The sequence below is a fragment of the Saccopteryx bilineata genome, chromosome 12 (assembly GCF_036850765.1).
Source record: "Saccopteryx bilineata isolate mSacBil1 chromosome 12, mSacBil1_pri_phased_curated, whole genome shotgun sequence".
Lineage (NCBI taxonomy): Eukaryota > Metazoa > Chordata > Mammalia > Chiroptera > Emballonuridae > Saccopteryx > Saccopteryx bilineata.
Window position 1 is genome coordinate 53,178,307 of NC_089501.1, and position 15,247 is coordinate 53,193,553.

A 15,247-nucleotide genomic window follows, 5' to 3' on the forward strand; every position below is an offset into this window, starting at 1 on the left:
TGTCTCGGTCACATGATACATTTATCTGTCCCACCCTAAAGGCTGGTTTGTGAAAATATTTTCTGACATTAAACCGGTCTGTGGCCCAAAAAAAGTTGGGGGCCACTGCCTTAAAACATCCTTTTTGAATTATCTTGAAAAAAAAAATCCATGAAATTGACTTCCTAATATCCTAACCTGGATATGATGTGCAGGTACTACAGCGATGCATACAAATATAGATTGTATGTACTTTTTATTAAGATAAAATCAGTGTATCCCTTTTAACAGATATCTTTGAATTATTGTTCGAGTGGGTGCCAGGATGCCCAAGTAGCATGCCCGGCCAGGGAGCGCGCTCCACCAGGGGGCAGAGGGCCGCTGTAGCAATAGGCTTCCTCAGCCTGTAACGCTGGCCAGGGGGACAGGCTGGTGTGGGAGGACAGGGACTTCTTCTGCACAATTCCACCAGCAGGACCGGGTAGGGAGCACTTGAAAACCTCAAAGAAGTTCCCTAAGGACTTGATTCTGACAGCAGTGAGATGGCAGTAAAATGAATTAGGGATGAGAGTGACACGTCTGGATGCAGATTGAGACAGTCTGGTGACTGCAGTGTGAGGCCAGACGGGGTTGGGTTCTGAGCACACAAACGGAGGCCGGGAGACCGTTGCAGTGATCTGGGTGAGGTGTGTGTGTCATGATCCGAGCTCGTGAGGGTGGAGAAACAAGGGAGGTACAACTGGACAGCACCGTGGACCCATCAGTCAGGGGCTGAGGCAGTGCTTGCTCTGAAGGGGTTCTGTCCCGGTGACGGGGCTGCAGGTCACCAGGACAGAGAACACAGGCGAGCAGCCGGTGTGAGAGAGGCTAGTGTGGCTAAGAGGAAAATACGTTCAGATCTTGAAATCTGAGATACTGCATTGCTGAAATGAAGTGGCACAGAGTGGGAGGAGAATGCCAACAACAACACAAGACGATGATGCCCTGCACAGAATGAACTTGAATGAGGATAAAGTTCCCGGGATTTAAATGGAATACTTAGGCCCTGGCTGGGTTGCTCAATGGGTAGAGAGTCGGCCCAGTGTGCGTATATCCTGGGTTCGATCCCCAGTCAGGGCACTCATGAGAAGCGACCATCTGCCTCTCTTCTCCTCTCCTCCGCTCTCGCAGCTAGTGGCTCGACTGGTTCCAGCACTGGCCCTAGGTGCCGAGGATGGCTCAGCTTGTCCATTGGTCTCAGGCACTGAGGTTAGCTTGGGCGTTTTGAGTATTGGCCCCAGATGGGCAGAGCCTTGGCTCCAAACAGAAGCTGCCAGGTAGATCCACGTCGGGGTGCATGAGGGAGTCTATCTCCCTTCCTCTCACTTAAAAAAATAATGATAAAAATTAAAAATTTTTTTGAATATTTAGTACTAGTTAACTGAGGATTCTACATGGGATGCCTTCCATTAGTTAAATGTAAATTTGTTTGGTTCCTGCCAAAATGGACAGGACCCTCCAGTGGACATTAAAATAACAACAAACCTCACGTTTCACAGACGCTGGTATATATATCAAATATTACAGATTTATAAGTTTAGGGAGCTGAGGACAGGCCCCCAGCTTCCCACGTCCTCAGGGGATAGCTGTGAACCATGACATCCAAAATATTACAATGAGCACAAAGTTACATAATTTGGTCATGGAACTATTAGTAAAGAAAATGTGAAATTCAGTATTAACTAATTACAGTTTTCTTTTGAATGATTTGTATGACCACATTTTACTTTATTCTGATCAATCTATATAAAATAGCATTTCCCTCCCCAACTCCTTTCTGGTCCGAGATGCTATATATTTACCGTACTTGTTTTCTTTCTCTTACATAACTAGAATGTCACCTCAGCTAGGAAAAGACTCGGTCTATTCTGTTCACTGCGGAATCCCTAGCACCTAGTACCATTCCTGGCACATATACAAATTTAATAAGTATCTGTGGTACGAATGTTGTTGAATAAAATTGAACATCAACTCTGAAATTCAACACTACGGCACCATCTATCTATTTATATAGACTATCACGACAAAGAAAATAGAAATTCCTTCTTTATTATTTTTTTTTAAAAATTTTATTTATTGATTTGAAAGACAGAGAGAGGGAGGGAGAGGAAAGGAGGAAGGGAGAAAGAAACATTCATTTGTTCCACTTATGTATGCATTCATTGGTTGATTTTTCTATGTGGCCTAAGCAGGGATTGAACCTGGGCATGTTGGCAGGACACTAAACCAACTGAGCTATCCAGCCAGCAGATTGAAGAAGTTCTTAAACTGCAGGAAAATTTCTGTAATGTACATTGAGTGCACTATAGCTAATTTCACAGCTGGACTTTAAATATAATCATATTTAAGGTTTTCCAATCTTGGCTAGTTTTCTTACCAACATTTGTTCAAAACGTGTATTTTACCTATTTAAGCTCAACCCAATGAAGTTTTAAAAACTAGCATATTTGAATAGCTAAAAATGTACTTAAGCCTGACCAGGCAGTGGTGTAGCGCATAAAGCATGGGACTGGGACGCTGAGGACCCAGGTTCGAAACCCTAAGGTTGTCGGCTTCAGCGGGGTCTCACCAGCTTTAGCACGGGGTCACAGGCTTGAGCATGGGATCAAAGACATTACCCCATGTTCACTGGCTTGAGCAAGGGTCACTGGCTTGGCTGGAGCCCCCGGGGCAAGATACATATGAGAAAGCAACCAGTGAACAACTAAGGTGCCCCTACAAGTTGATGCTTCTCATCTCCCTGTCTGTCTCTCTGGAAGCTGTTTTTGAATTAACCCTGGACTTCACCCTATGGAAAGTTTTATAAATATTTGCAACTGAAAACTGTGAACCTCATGTACTAAGAGAACGTGGGGCTCTCAAGAGCATTTCTGACGTCTGAAGTCATCTTCAGAACCTTCCTCCCCTTCGCTGTAGGAGGATCACTGTCCCCCACGTGTGACATTGAGCTGTGATTAGTGTTCTTTCCTGCTCTGTTGGTTAAGAGGGTGTGACTTCAATGTTTCAGAATCTTGTTTCAACAGTGTCAAAAATGTGAGTTCTCCGTGGATGTTTAAGATTGCGCCTCCATCGGAGTGCGCCTCCAGCCCCAGGGTGGCAGCTGCCCCAAAGCCTCACCGCCCGCGCGAGACCCGGAGCATCCGCGTCACATCTAACCGTTTCCGAGAATGGCATCACCTTTGGCAGCGATCCACTCGCTCAACTTTACAAAGCACTTAAGAGTCATTACTCGCCGCGGAACAGGAGGCCGTGCCTCCGCGGGTCCTCGGCGCACGCCCCACGCCGACCCCCCGCGGGCACGGCGCGCACAGCCCACGGCGACACCCCAGCCCCGGGCCGGCGCCGCCACCCGCCGCGCCGCCCGCCCCGCCCCAGGCCGCTCCCTCCGCCCCGCCCCGCCCTCGCCCGCCCTCGCCCGCCTCCCGCGCGCGTTCGCCCCGGCGCCGCCGCCGTCCGCGGAGGCTTGTCCCTCGCCGCCCGCCGTAGCCCGGCGCTGGCCGGTCGCCGTTCCCAAGATGGCCGCGTCGCGAGCGGCTGCTGCGGCGGGCTAGAGGCGGAGGCGGAGGCGGAGCCGCGTCACTCCCGCACTCGGGGCGCCGGCCCCCGCGCCAGCCTGCAGCTCCCTGCCTGGCACGGCCATGCGGGGCTCCGTGCACGGATGAGAGACTTCGCCGCCGCCGCTGCGTCGGTGCCGCCGCCCGCCTTCGCCGTCACCCCCGCCGCCGCCATGGAGGAACCGCCGCCGCCGCCGCCGCCGGAACCCGAGCCCGAGCCGGAGCCCGAGCGCTCCCGCCGCGCGGCGAGGTGAGTGCGGCCGCCGGCGGCCCCGGAGCGGCACGGGGCTCGGTCCGGCCCGAGCGCGGGCGCAGGCCGAGGGGGCGTGGGGGCCTGCGCTTCCCGCCAGCGGGGCGGGCGGCGTCCAGCTCGGCGGCCGGGCCGAGGGGCGGGGTGCGGGCTGCAGGCTGCGGGGTGCGGGCTGGGACCCGGGCCCGAGCGCCCCGCCCGCGGGCCTCCCCGCAGCTTCTCCGCGCGTGCGGGCGCGCCGGGCTCCGCGGTCCTGCGGGGCTCGGTTCCCGAGCCGCGGCGCTGCCTCTCCCCCGCCCCCTTTTCGGGCCGAGCAGGGGACGCCGGGGAAGCCGGTGCCCGCGCCCGCCTGGGCCCCCCGCTCGCCCCCGAAGCCCCGGCCCGCGGGCCGGTGGGGCTCGTCCTCTGAGCGCACGGGACCGGCCTTCGGGAGTCGCATTGTGCAGGGCGCTGCTCGCACGTGCACGGAAAGGAAAGGCTCAGGTTGTCTCAAACTTTCCTGCTGCAGGAGGAAGCTCTTAAGATGGAACTTTGGTACCCAGAGGATTTGGTGCTGCATTCTGTTTTTGAGACAGCGCTATTACTTCACTCTGCTCCCCCTTTTTTTCTTTTTCTTTCCTTTTGGGTCGGGAGCTCAAACTCACCGTAGCTAAGTACGAATGTCTCATGTATACGCCTGTGTTTGAGTGTTCAAATGTCCTCTTACCCGTCCTCTGCATCGCAGGCTGGTGAACGTGCAGACTGCTGCCCCCTGGCCCCTATCAGCAGAATGCCTCCACAGCTCCCCTCGCATCTTGCTGTCTGGCTTTGTAGTTCCAGGAATAAGGCAGTGAAAGTGTCTTCTTTCTTTTTCCTGCTTAAAAGCGTTTTCAACAAATTCTGCAATTGAAGCTACAGTTGAAGATAGGAATCGCTTTCTTGCTTTGCATGACCCAGTCGGCCCCAACAAATTTATTTATCTAGATGCTGTGAAGAAAGTCATTCTTCATTTCCTTTGGAGAAATCTTAAAAGTTTCTTTAAATAATGGTACATGGCATAATGAGACATCACTTTGTTCCTTTTGAATAAATACCGGTAGCATTTATAGGACTTTTGACAGAAAGTTTATTTATTTTAAATACTTTATTTATTGATTTTACAGAGACAGGAGAGAAAGGGGAGCATGGAATGGGAAGTATCAACTCAAAGTTGGTTCATGTTTGTTGCCCATTGCTTGTGCCTTGACCAGGGCAGCCCAGGGTTTCGAACCGGCAATCTTGGCATTCCAGGCCGAAGGTCTACCCACTGCGCCACCACAGGCCAGGAGACAGAAAGTTTATTAAAATAAATTTGTTCGTGAATGCAGTCTTTGAACATTTTGACTTATCTAAGTTTTTCCTTAAAAATAAAAATGAATGCTTGTTGAATGTTTAAAATATGCCACTTTCTTTGCCTAACTCGTTTAAGCCTTACAACGGTCCTACAAGGTGTGTCCTATAACTGTTTCTCTTTTACAGATGGGGAAACTGAGGCACCCAGGTTAAGCGTGTGGTCCAAGGTTTCACAACTAGTAGTGAACTCAGACTTGGCAGCACAGCCCATGCCTTAGCTGCTAGCAAGGAGTGTGACTTCACTGTCCTCAGGGGCGGATCAGAAGTTATAACTCTGTGTGACTGTTCTTTGGGATAAAAGGGATGGTGACCATTTTGAGGTAAAAGTTAAAGAGGCAGAAGGAAGTGGAACTGATCCGTAAAAATGATTCTTCTCCAATGACATAAAGGAACCTTTATTTTTCAGCCAGGTTTCTGTCTTTGTTATAATAAAAATAGGTCAGGATAATGGGCTTCCTCCAACTTTAAGTGAGCACCAGTGTGCAGAACAAGATCTTAGAAGTATTTTTCTCAACAAAATTGCAGTTAATTATACAATAGCTAATCTGTAAGACAGATTACTTGACAAAGCTGTTGTTTTCTCTTTTATATGTCGTCATTGTCACTACCACCTCTTCAGTACACAGAGCTGATCCCTGACAAGCCTACTTACTGTGGATCATTAGTAAAGGATGCTTCAAGGGTTCTGCCTCTGTTTATTTTGGATTTCTTCCATTTATGTGTTTAACCATTTTTTAAAAAGCTCCATACGCACGCCCAAAATATGCTAAATGCCACATTTTAACACATTGGAAACTAATAATGCGCTTTTTGCGTTGCCAGGTTAACTGGTTTTGGGATAGACCAGAATAAAGCTCTGCCTACCATCTTTGTTCATGTACTTTATGCCAATGTGCCATTGATTAAGATGGAAGGCCGTTGTGATGCAGTTTCTGTAGAATGCAGGCCTGCACATGTTGGCCAATGTGCCACTGTGGCAGGTGCCAGCCCAGAACATCTGCTCTGTGCATGCTGACGTGAGAGTTATGCAATGACCGGGGAATACAAAACAGGTTAAAAGAGAGAACTCTGTTACAGTTTTTCTGCTTATTGTCAGCCATGGATGCTGCTTGTCCTTACTTATTTATTTTTGTCCTTATTTTCGATAATGGTTCATGATAAGGATAGAAGTTGTTTTCATTGGTGATTTAACTTAGAAAAAGAAATTCCTTAAAATTTCTTTTTAATGTTTCTGGGTCAGCCATAGGAGATCCTGAGATTAGAAGGAGAGCAATTAAAACTATACTCTGGGGCCCTGGCTGGTTTGCTCAGTGGTAGAGCATCGGCCTGGTGTGTAGATGTCCCAGGTTCGATTCCTGGTCAAGGCACACAGGAGAATGGCCATCTACTTCTCCACTCCTTTCCCCTTCTCTCTCTTCCTTACCTGTAGCCATGGCTCTAATGCTTCGAGCAAGTTGGCCTCGGGCACTGAGGATGGCTCTATAGCCTCGCCTCAGGCACTAAAATAGCTTAGTTGCTGAGCAGTGGAGCAGTGGCCCCAGATGGGCAGAGAGCATCACCCAGTTGGGTGCTTGCCGGGAGGATCCCGGTTGGGGCGCATGTGGGAGTCTGTGTCTCTGCCTCCTTGCCTGTTACTTAATAACAAAACAAAACTATACTTTGGAACAATTTACTTTTGTAATTTCTTGAATCTGCACTTAACTTGGATGTTAACGCTGATATAAGACTGTTCCTATCTACCGTAACCTTTCATTTAAAATATTTATGTTAAAAATAGCCTCATTGTTCTCATTTATTGACCTTGTAAAGTACATGCATGTTACATGAATTTAAAAATAACTTTAAAAAAAAAAAAACCAATACCTTTATCTGTTATTTATATAATATGGTTCTTCCAAGTTCATTTAAAATTCTGGGTTTCACTACTAAAAACGTACTTAAATATTCTATCACTCCTAGGTGATTTAATTTCTCTTTCAACTTGAATGTCCCTTTTGAGCCTGTTTGTTTCATTCTTGACATCAGATGTCACCTGTTTTTCCTGGTGAAAGCCACCGTAGGTGCAGCTGCGGGCTCTCCGGGCCTCATCAGTGATGGGCGGGGTGTGAGCCCATTGCAAGGGTGGCTGTCGAGGAGAGGAGAGCGTTAGGCAGAGAAGCAGTGCCCAGACCATGAGCAGCAGTTACAGGAGGCCCAGTGGCAGCAGAAGCGCTCTTGTGTTCTGAATGGGGACTGCTTGTCTCTCAAGAAGGACTTCGGGGTTCCCTTTAATTGTCATATTGTTAGAAGGTGCTTCTACTTCCTTTATGTGTTCTCTTGGTGTCTTGTAAATCTTGTTCTGAGCTCTGCTGAAATACCGGGATATAAGGTTTTGACTGCTTACTGGATACATTTGCCTTAATAACTTCCTGTTACTTAATTCCTCATTCTTCAATGATTATCTTTTTACTCATAGCGTTCTGTTGTGTCAGCCTTCTCATTTGACCAGATGGTATGTCTTCTTTTTAAAGATACTTTCAGGTTGCCTCTCAGCAGGTCCTGGGACATTGTTTCTTTCAGAGAAACTGGAGGGGACGTCAGACAAGAAGTCTGGCCAGTGACTGCAGAGAGTGTTTATAATCTGGCACGTTGGTGGCAGGATGAGGTGGGCAAGGTCCAGTTGCTGTGCTCCAGCGCCTGCTCAGCTCTGTCCACACCTGGTGGGTCAGTGTGTTCTCCTGTGGGTAGAAAGCCAGAGTGTAATTGAGAGATTGATTGGTAAGCATGACACCAGCAAGAGATGTTAACACGCCAGGAAGGCTGGCTCGCATCCTGCCAGGCAGCGCCTGCTTCTGGAGTGAGTGGCGTGGGACAGTCTTCCTCCTAAGGTTCCAGTTCTTTAGACCTCAGACAGGCTGCTTTTTTTCCCCTTCCTCACTACCTTCCCTCAGTCAGTCGGTTATAGTGTGTGTGTTTCTAATCTTCAGTCTTACTTTATTTGGTTTATGACAGACCTTGCACTTCCTGCTTTACTTTGTCCCTTAAAGCTGTTTAAAAAATCCTGAGTAGAAGATTTTTATTATACTAACGGTAAATCTCAGAGGATCACCTAAAACTCTCTCCACCCTCCCATAGTCCCCCACCGGCCCCTGCAGCCCCCCAAGAATCTGGCGTAGTTTCTGTAAAAGGTGTGGCAAAGATGGCAGTGGTTGGTGCTGTCATAAAATGCTTTTTGACTCTTGCAAATATTGTGTTCAAAAGAAAGATCGTGATGAGATGTGTTTTTTCTGGATTTGAGTCATAAAATTGAATTAAAATTTAGAACCACATTGGAATTACGTGCAACTACTAAAAATTATGTTTGGCATTACTTTGAATTGTTATTGAAAGTTGAAATTGCCCTGGCCGGTTGGCTCAGCGGTAGAGCGTCGGCCTAGCGTGCGGAGGACCCGGGTTCGATTCCCGGCCAGGGCACACAGGAGAAGCGCCCATTTGCTTCTCCACCCCTCCGCCGCGCTTTCCTCTCTGTCTCTCTCTTCCCCTCCCGCAGCCAGGGCTCCATTGGAGCAGAGATGGCCCGGGCGCTGGGCATGGCTCTGTGGCCTCTGCCTCAGGCGCTAGAGTGGCTCTGGTCGCAATATGGCGACGCCCAGGATGGGCAGAGCATCGCCCCCTGGGGGGCAGAGCACCGCCCCTGGTGGGCGTGCCGGGTGGATCCCGGTCGGGCGCATGCGGGAGTCTGTCTGACTGTCTCTCCCTGTTTCCAGCTTCAGAAAAATGAAAAAAACATAAAAATAAAAAAAAAATAAAAAAAAAAAAAGTTGAAATTGATGAGACTCTATATGTTATCTAAAGAGAATTTGCTGCCAAATATTAAATTAACGTAAATTTTCTTTTTTAAAATTTGCTTTTAGTACTTATGAACTATCTGAGCTGACACTATCCAGCTGGTTTCCTTTAATTAGGTCACCCTGGATAACAGAATTTGTGGATTGGAAACATAAGCAGTGACAAACAAAAAGCTTGTTTTGTGGTGGTCTTTTATAGTAATAGCACTGTTATTTAGACTTGTAACTGTATTCTCTACGTGTATGTTATGTTCAAATGCTTTCCCCTTTTTAAGAGGCATATTTGAAACCACTGGATTTTAAAAGGAACATTATTCCTCTGGAAAGTAGGTGTGGTAGGTACATTCTTCTTTCCCACAGACCTCACACTCATGAAATGGAGTACAATTTGTCTTTAGATACTTACTAGCAGCATAGGCAAAGTGAAAATTTGTTTTTGACCTAAAAGAACATTCATTTGTTGTATTTTGCAGACATCAGTCGAGGTATTAGTCTCATGGATCATATGGATGCCAAATGTTTATAAAGCAGAAGGGAAAGCTATTAAGAATATATTAGGCATTCTCTCTAAAGTGTTTCATAAGTGGATTTCATTTCAGCGTAATTTCAGGAGAAATAAGCCTGCGGTGGAGAAAAGTGGACCGTAAGCTTTGAAGCTGATTGGATTTGATGTTTTCGGTGGAGCTTTGTTCCCGTGTAAGCAGGCTGCTTGAGGACCCTGCTGAGCTAGCTGTCTGTAGGGTGTTCTGCAGAGGGCTTGTTGGAGGACAGCTGGTTCAGAAACGTACAATTGTAGAAACCTCAACCTTTGAAATCTTCCAGTGGAAATATTTGGGAAGAAAATTTAATACATGCTGTTTAATACATGCATTATTTTTATTGTACCATTAATAATTCTAAAGTCTTTTTTTTTATGTATGAACATAAAAAGGCTGTAACTTGGTTTTCTCACAGAATATTTAGAATGAACGTTTTGAGTATCTAGTATTTCGTTCTTATTCATATGAGGAATTGAGCTTGTACCAATGCAAGTTCTGTGGCTGCTAACCTTCATTTAAATGCAGTGTTGCAGCAGTGGCTCCCACGCAGACTCACGTGAGTTCAGAGCTGCAAGCTTGCAGCTCAGCTGGGCCACTGCTGTTATTTTAGAGATGGGAAAGCCGCCTCGATAGGCTGCAGCGTCCTCAGGGCCACAGCCTAGGACCAGGCTCTTGCATCCTACTTCCTTCTGTCACTTTGAGCTCATCCTGTCAGGGTCCCGGCTAACGGTGCTGTTTGTCCGGGTCCACATGACCAGCGGTAGAATACTGCATTTACTGGGTTAATTAGACTTGACAGGGTAGAGCCGTGATGGAAGGGAAGACTCATTTTCAGGAAATAAAAAAAGGACAAAGAAACCATGCTGAAATCCCCCCCCCAAGCTCATAGCTTGTAACTTTTCTCCCTGTGAAACTTTATTTCAAGCTCACAAAATAAAGGTGAACCGATGCTCAAACCTTTAGATACCTTGTTCTTGCCTGTGCTCGGTCTGCTGTCTGCAGTTGGAGCAGACGGCCAGCTTGTAATTTCTGTTCTGTGGCGGTGATGCTGAAACTGGCTGTTTGGTGACCTACAGTGGGAAGTCTGTTCTGCAACAGTATGTGTCAACTCCATGGCTGAAAGGAAAATCGGGAGACAGTGTTTGATCTTGTAATATATGATGCACTCCGATCATTCTTTTTCTGCTCTATTAAAAAAATTGTTCATCGTAATCCATTAAATTGATTTAATCACACACAAGTGGATTGTTACTCTCATTTCAAAAAACGTGGCTCTACCAAAAATAAAAAGATGCTATTATACTTTGTCCCTTGTCCCTTGAGATTGAGTCAGGACAGCAGTCGTAGTACTTACCTACAAATGATCAAAAGGCATTTTAAAGAAGCCAGACGAGGTTAGGATGCATATATTTTCCCTTGAAAGCAGTATTATTTTCCGAAGACAGAAGTAAGTCTCTCAAGGTGGTTCTCTTGGTTGCTGATCTATAAAATACAAGAATTGTAAAGATGAGTGTAAAATTTAGGATTAGCCCTGGCCAGGTGGCTCTGTAGATAGTATTGTCCCAGAGTGCAGGGGTCATGGGTTCGATCCCCAGTAGGAACATAAGCTGGAGGCAACCAATGAGCGCATAGCTGGGTTGAGCAGCTGGGTGGGACAGCAAGTTGAGACTTCTCTCTCTCCCTTCCTCTCTCTCTTTCTCCTTCTCTTTTTCTCCCTTCCACCCCCCTCCTTTTCTCCCTTCCTCTCTTAAATCAATGGAAAAGTGAAAAAAATTAAAATTTATGATAGATTTTAGAGTAAAATTGGGTTGGAATATACGAATACCTTAGGTAATTTATTCATTTATTTGTAAACCACTGATATATATTTATATATTTTTTTGACTAGAGCAGTCCTTAAGGAAAAAAGGAACTGATTATTCCCCATCTCATGTGCATGCATAATTAACAGTGGTTCTGACTGGTGGTGGGATTTTTATTGCCTGTGTCTACTGATCTGTTTCCCAACTTGCTTGTCCTAAGAAGTAGGGCGTCAGAAGTGAACTGAGGAGAGATCCGTCTGGAAACATCAGAAGGGTTTGTCACGAAGCTTCAACCTCAGAGCTGAGCTCTTACTTTGTAAACAACACTCGTGGAGTTTTACTCAGCTTGTTGAATACCTAGGGGTCATTTAACAGAAAACCAAGGACGATGTGTGCATTGAGAAATGATTACCAATAAGGGAGAGTCATTATTAGCCTGACCATGAGTGAAATGTAAAATCTCAGCCTTAATTGTACTGGCTAGTAGTTAGCAGTGGTTCCCTGTGCCTTCCCCTTTACCCATGAACCCTCCTGTACTATGTATCCATTTTCTTCCCTGATGCACTCTTACTGAAGTGCTCACCACAGGACAGGCGGTGCTAAGCCCAGACCGTGGGGTTCCATTGGCGGACGAGAGAGACGTGGGCTGAGGTGAGCGACCAGGCCTCCCTCTGAGAACCTTGATTAGGCCGAGGGAGCTTTCCGACTTGATCTCCATACCCTCAAAATTAGCTAGAATTAGGGTGGCCATGTATTTCAATTAAAGTCATATTTGTGAGGAGCCCGTACTGCATCCTGCACAAATTGGCCTCTCAACAGTGGCCAAGTTTGAGACTGCTCTAAAACTTGAGACCTGCTGAACCCATGGAGTCTCCATCTAGACAGAACGTCCTCCCAGTGCCCGAGCACGCGGTTCCTTCACGCCTTCTTGCCTCGTGTAGATTGGTTCCGGAGTGTCAACGGTTCTTCCTTCTCTTCTCTATTGGAGTCATTCCAAATGGCAGTCTTGTGAATATTCCCAGACTCCCCCAGGCAGATGATAATTTTTAATGTATGTGAGCATGATGTAAAACATGACCTGCCTTCCAGCGACTTACTATCTAGTTAAGGGGAGAGATAGGGTAATGGAAATTTCCTAATTTGTGGTCTGATACAGAAATGGTAGTACATTTACATCTGTCATGTACCTGTGTGCCATCCTCCAAGTGGTAGAACATGTTTTAGGTAGTGGTGATAGTGGACTTGTGAAGTAGATGTACATTTTTCAGAAGAGGAAAGAGTCGTTAAGAGTTATATTAGTTCAGAATACTGGGAGCCAGGATGCGTTTGTATTTGTTAAACTTAAGAGTCTGTGGTTCTCTGTTCTGTATGCTGACTACTTAGGTATAAGTGTGAAAGGTAGTGGTGAACGAGGTGAATAATACGTAGTTTAGGCTGCCTGGCCTGTGGTGGCGCAGTGGATAGAGCACTGACATGGAATGCCGAGGTCGCTGGTTGGAAACCGTGGGCTTATCTGGTCAAGGCACATAAGACAACAAACCAATCAATGAACAGCTAGAGCAGTGGTCCCCAAGCCCCGGGCCGCGGACTGGTACCGGTCCATGGGCCATTTGGTACCGGTCCGCAGAGAAAGAATAAATAACTTACATTATTTCCGTTTTATTTATTTTTAAGTCTGAACGATGTTTTATTTTTAAAAAATGACCAGATTCCCTCTGTTACATCCGTCTAAGACTCACTCTTGACGCTTGTCTCGGTCATGTGATACATTTATCTGTCCCACCCTAAAAGCCAGTCCGTGAAAATATTTTCTGACATTAAACTGGTCCGTGGCCCAAAAAAGGTTGGGGACCACTGAGCTAGAGTGAAGTAACTACTTCTCATCCGCCCCATCTGTAAAATCAATAAATAAAATCTTAAAAATAGTTTAGGCTGAGGTGGGCATGATATATTATCTAAACAAATTGTGGGTGTTTGCCAAGTTAATAAAAATATTAAGCATTTTAAAATGGCTCCATCATATTTCATTTTATAGTTATACTGTTATAAACCCGTCTAAGCTATGCTGAGTTTCTGACTGTTCTGGATAGCACTCAGCGAACCTCGGGGTATGCCACTCTATTCTTCGGGCTGCGCTTGAAAAATCATTTCCTGGACATAGAATTTGAAAGGAATTTAAACACTTCGAAAAGCTTTATTGTCTATTGTTAAACATTTCCTTCTGGAAAAATTGTACAAACAACATATAGGCCACAAATAGTGCTTACCTTGCTGTATATTCTCTTTCTAGCTTTGAGTATTAAAAATAGTCTTTGCTAATTTAATAGGCCAGAAAGGGTTATCGCAGGGTTATCTTGTCTTAATCTGAGGGTCTGGTTGCTAGCATGTGTATGTCTGTTTTCATGGAAAACTACCAGAGTTTGCATAGACTAAGCTAAAAAAGAACTTATAATATGGCTTTTATATGTTTATACATTACTATAAATCTTTTTCTAGTAGCCATGCATAGAGTAGGCACTAAAGTATCTGTTAATGGAATTAATCAGCATTAATCCAATGAATTATCACTACCATAACTTTAATAACTTTCCTGGTTCTTGGCACCTCTTCCTTTGTGTTCTCTATTTGCTTTCATCTTCTGAGAATTAACTGAACTAGTGATAGACAAAGGAGTGCCCTTTCATTGCTTGGCATATGGTTGTACAGTGGGTAGAGCGTCGACCTGGAACACTGAGGTCGCCAGTTTGAAACCCTGGGCTTGCCTGGTCAAGACACATGCAACAAACAAACAAGCAATGAACAACTAAACTGAAGCAACTGTGAGTTCATACCCCCCCCACCAATGAATTAATAAAATCTTAAAAAAAAAAGCCTAAACAGTGGTGGTGCAATGGATAGAGATTTGCTCTGGAATGCTGAGGTCCTAGACCCGAAACCCTGAGCTTGCTGGCTTGAGCATGGGACTTCCCACTTGAGCATGGGTCTTCCCACTTGAGTGTGGGATTGCTGGCTTGAGTGGGGATCATCGATGTGCTCCCATAGTCCCTGGCATGAGCCTAAACATTGCTGGCTTGAAGCCCAAGGTCACTGGCTGGAGCAGTGGGTCACTGGCTCGGCTAGAACCGCCTGGTCAAGGCACGAATGAGAAAGCAGTCAGTGAGCAACTAAGGTGCACAACTATGAACAGATGCTTCTCATCTCTCCCTGCCTCTCTCTTTCTTAAAAAAAAATTATTAAAAAAATAATAATAAAGGTGGGGTATATCCTTTCTTTCAGGCTTCTTATACAAAGTTTCTAATCCTTTCTGCAGTACTGGGTGTTAATGTCTTACCAACCAGCCAGAGCTTTCCTCCTGAAGCTGGTGTCTGACTGGAGCTAATGAGGAGCCTGCTCTAAGATCCCTGTGTCCTTTTGTTTAACAGAAATGGGGGTCCCTGCTTTTTCAGTCCTTTTTGTTTGCTTGTGCTTTTTCCAAATAATTTTTAAAGAATTTGAGTAATAGGTGATTAAAATGAGTTATTTTGGTTATTCATAAATCTATACCATACAGTTTCACAAATTTATTGCTGTTCACAGTTTCTTCAAGAAATGAATAGGTGAAATGTTCGTTATTTGTATTACGGTGCTAAAAGCTGGTACTAAACTTAATACATATATTTGAATTGTGGACTAACAAAAGCATTGTGTCTCTAGGATAGAAGGTACTCTAACTGGAATTGGAATTTACATGGTAGATAAGAGAACTACAGGAGTAGGGATCGTGCCTGTAGTGATTTATTTTTTAAAAACAAGTTCCTTAAAAAGTCTTTATATATTCAGAAAATAAACATATGCTTTAAAAAAAAAGGTTTCTGCACATCAACTGGTCTCTGTTTTATATTGAGGG

At 45.6% G+C, this 15,247-nt stretch overlaps 1 protein-coding gene across 6 annotated transcripts in view; it reads left to right on the top strand.

Moving 5' to 3' along the window:
• The first annotated feature begins 3,516 nt into the window (after window positions 1-3,516).
• Window positions 3,517-15,247, top strand: part of MAP3K4 (mitogen-activated protein kinase kinase kinase 4) — a 94,392-nt gene continuing 82,661 nt past the window's right edge. For all 6 annotated transcript variants that reach the window (XM_066247872.1, XM_066247876.1, XM_066247873.1 and 3 more), the window contains exon 1: window positions 3,517-3,822. In XM_066247872.1, the coding sequence (XP_066103969.1) occupies window positions 3,677-3,822 (146 nt within the window). In that variant the 5' untranslated portion in view covers window positions 3,517-3,676. The remainder of the gene's footprint in view (window positions 3,823-15,247) is intronic.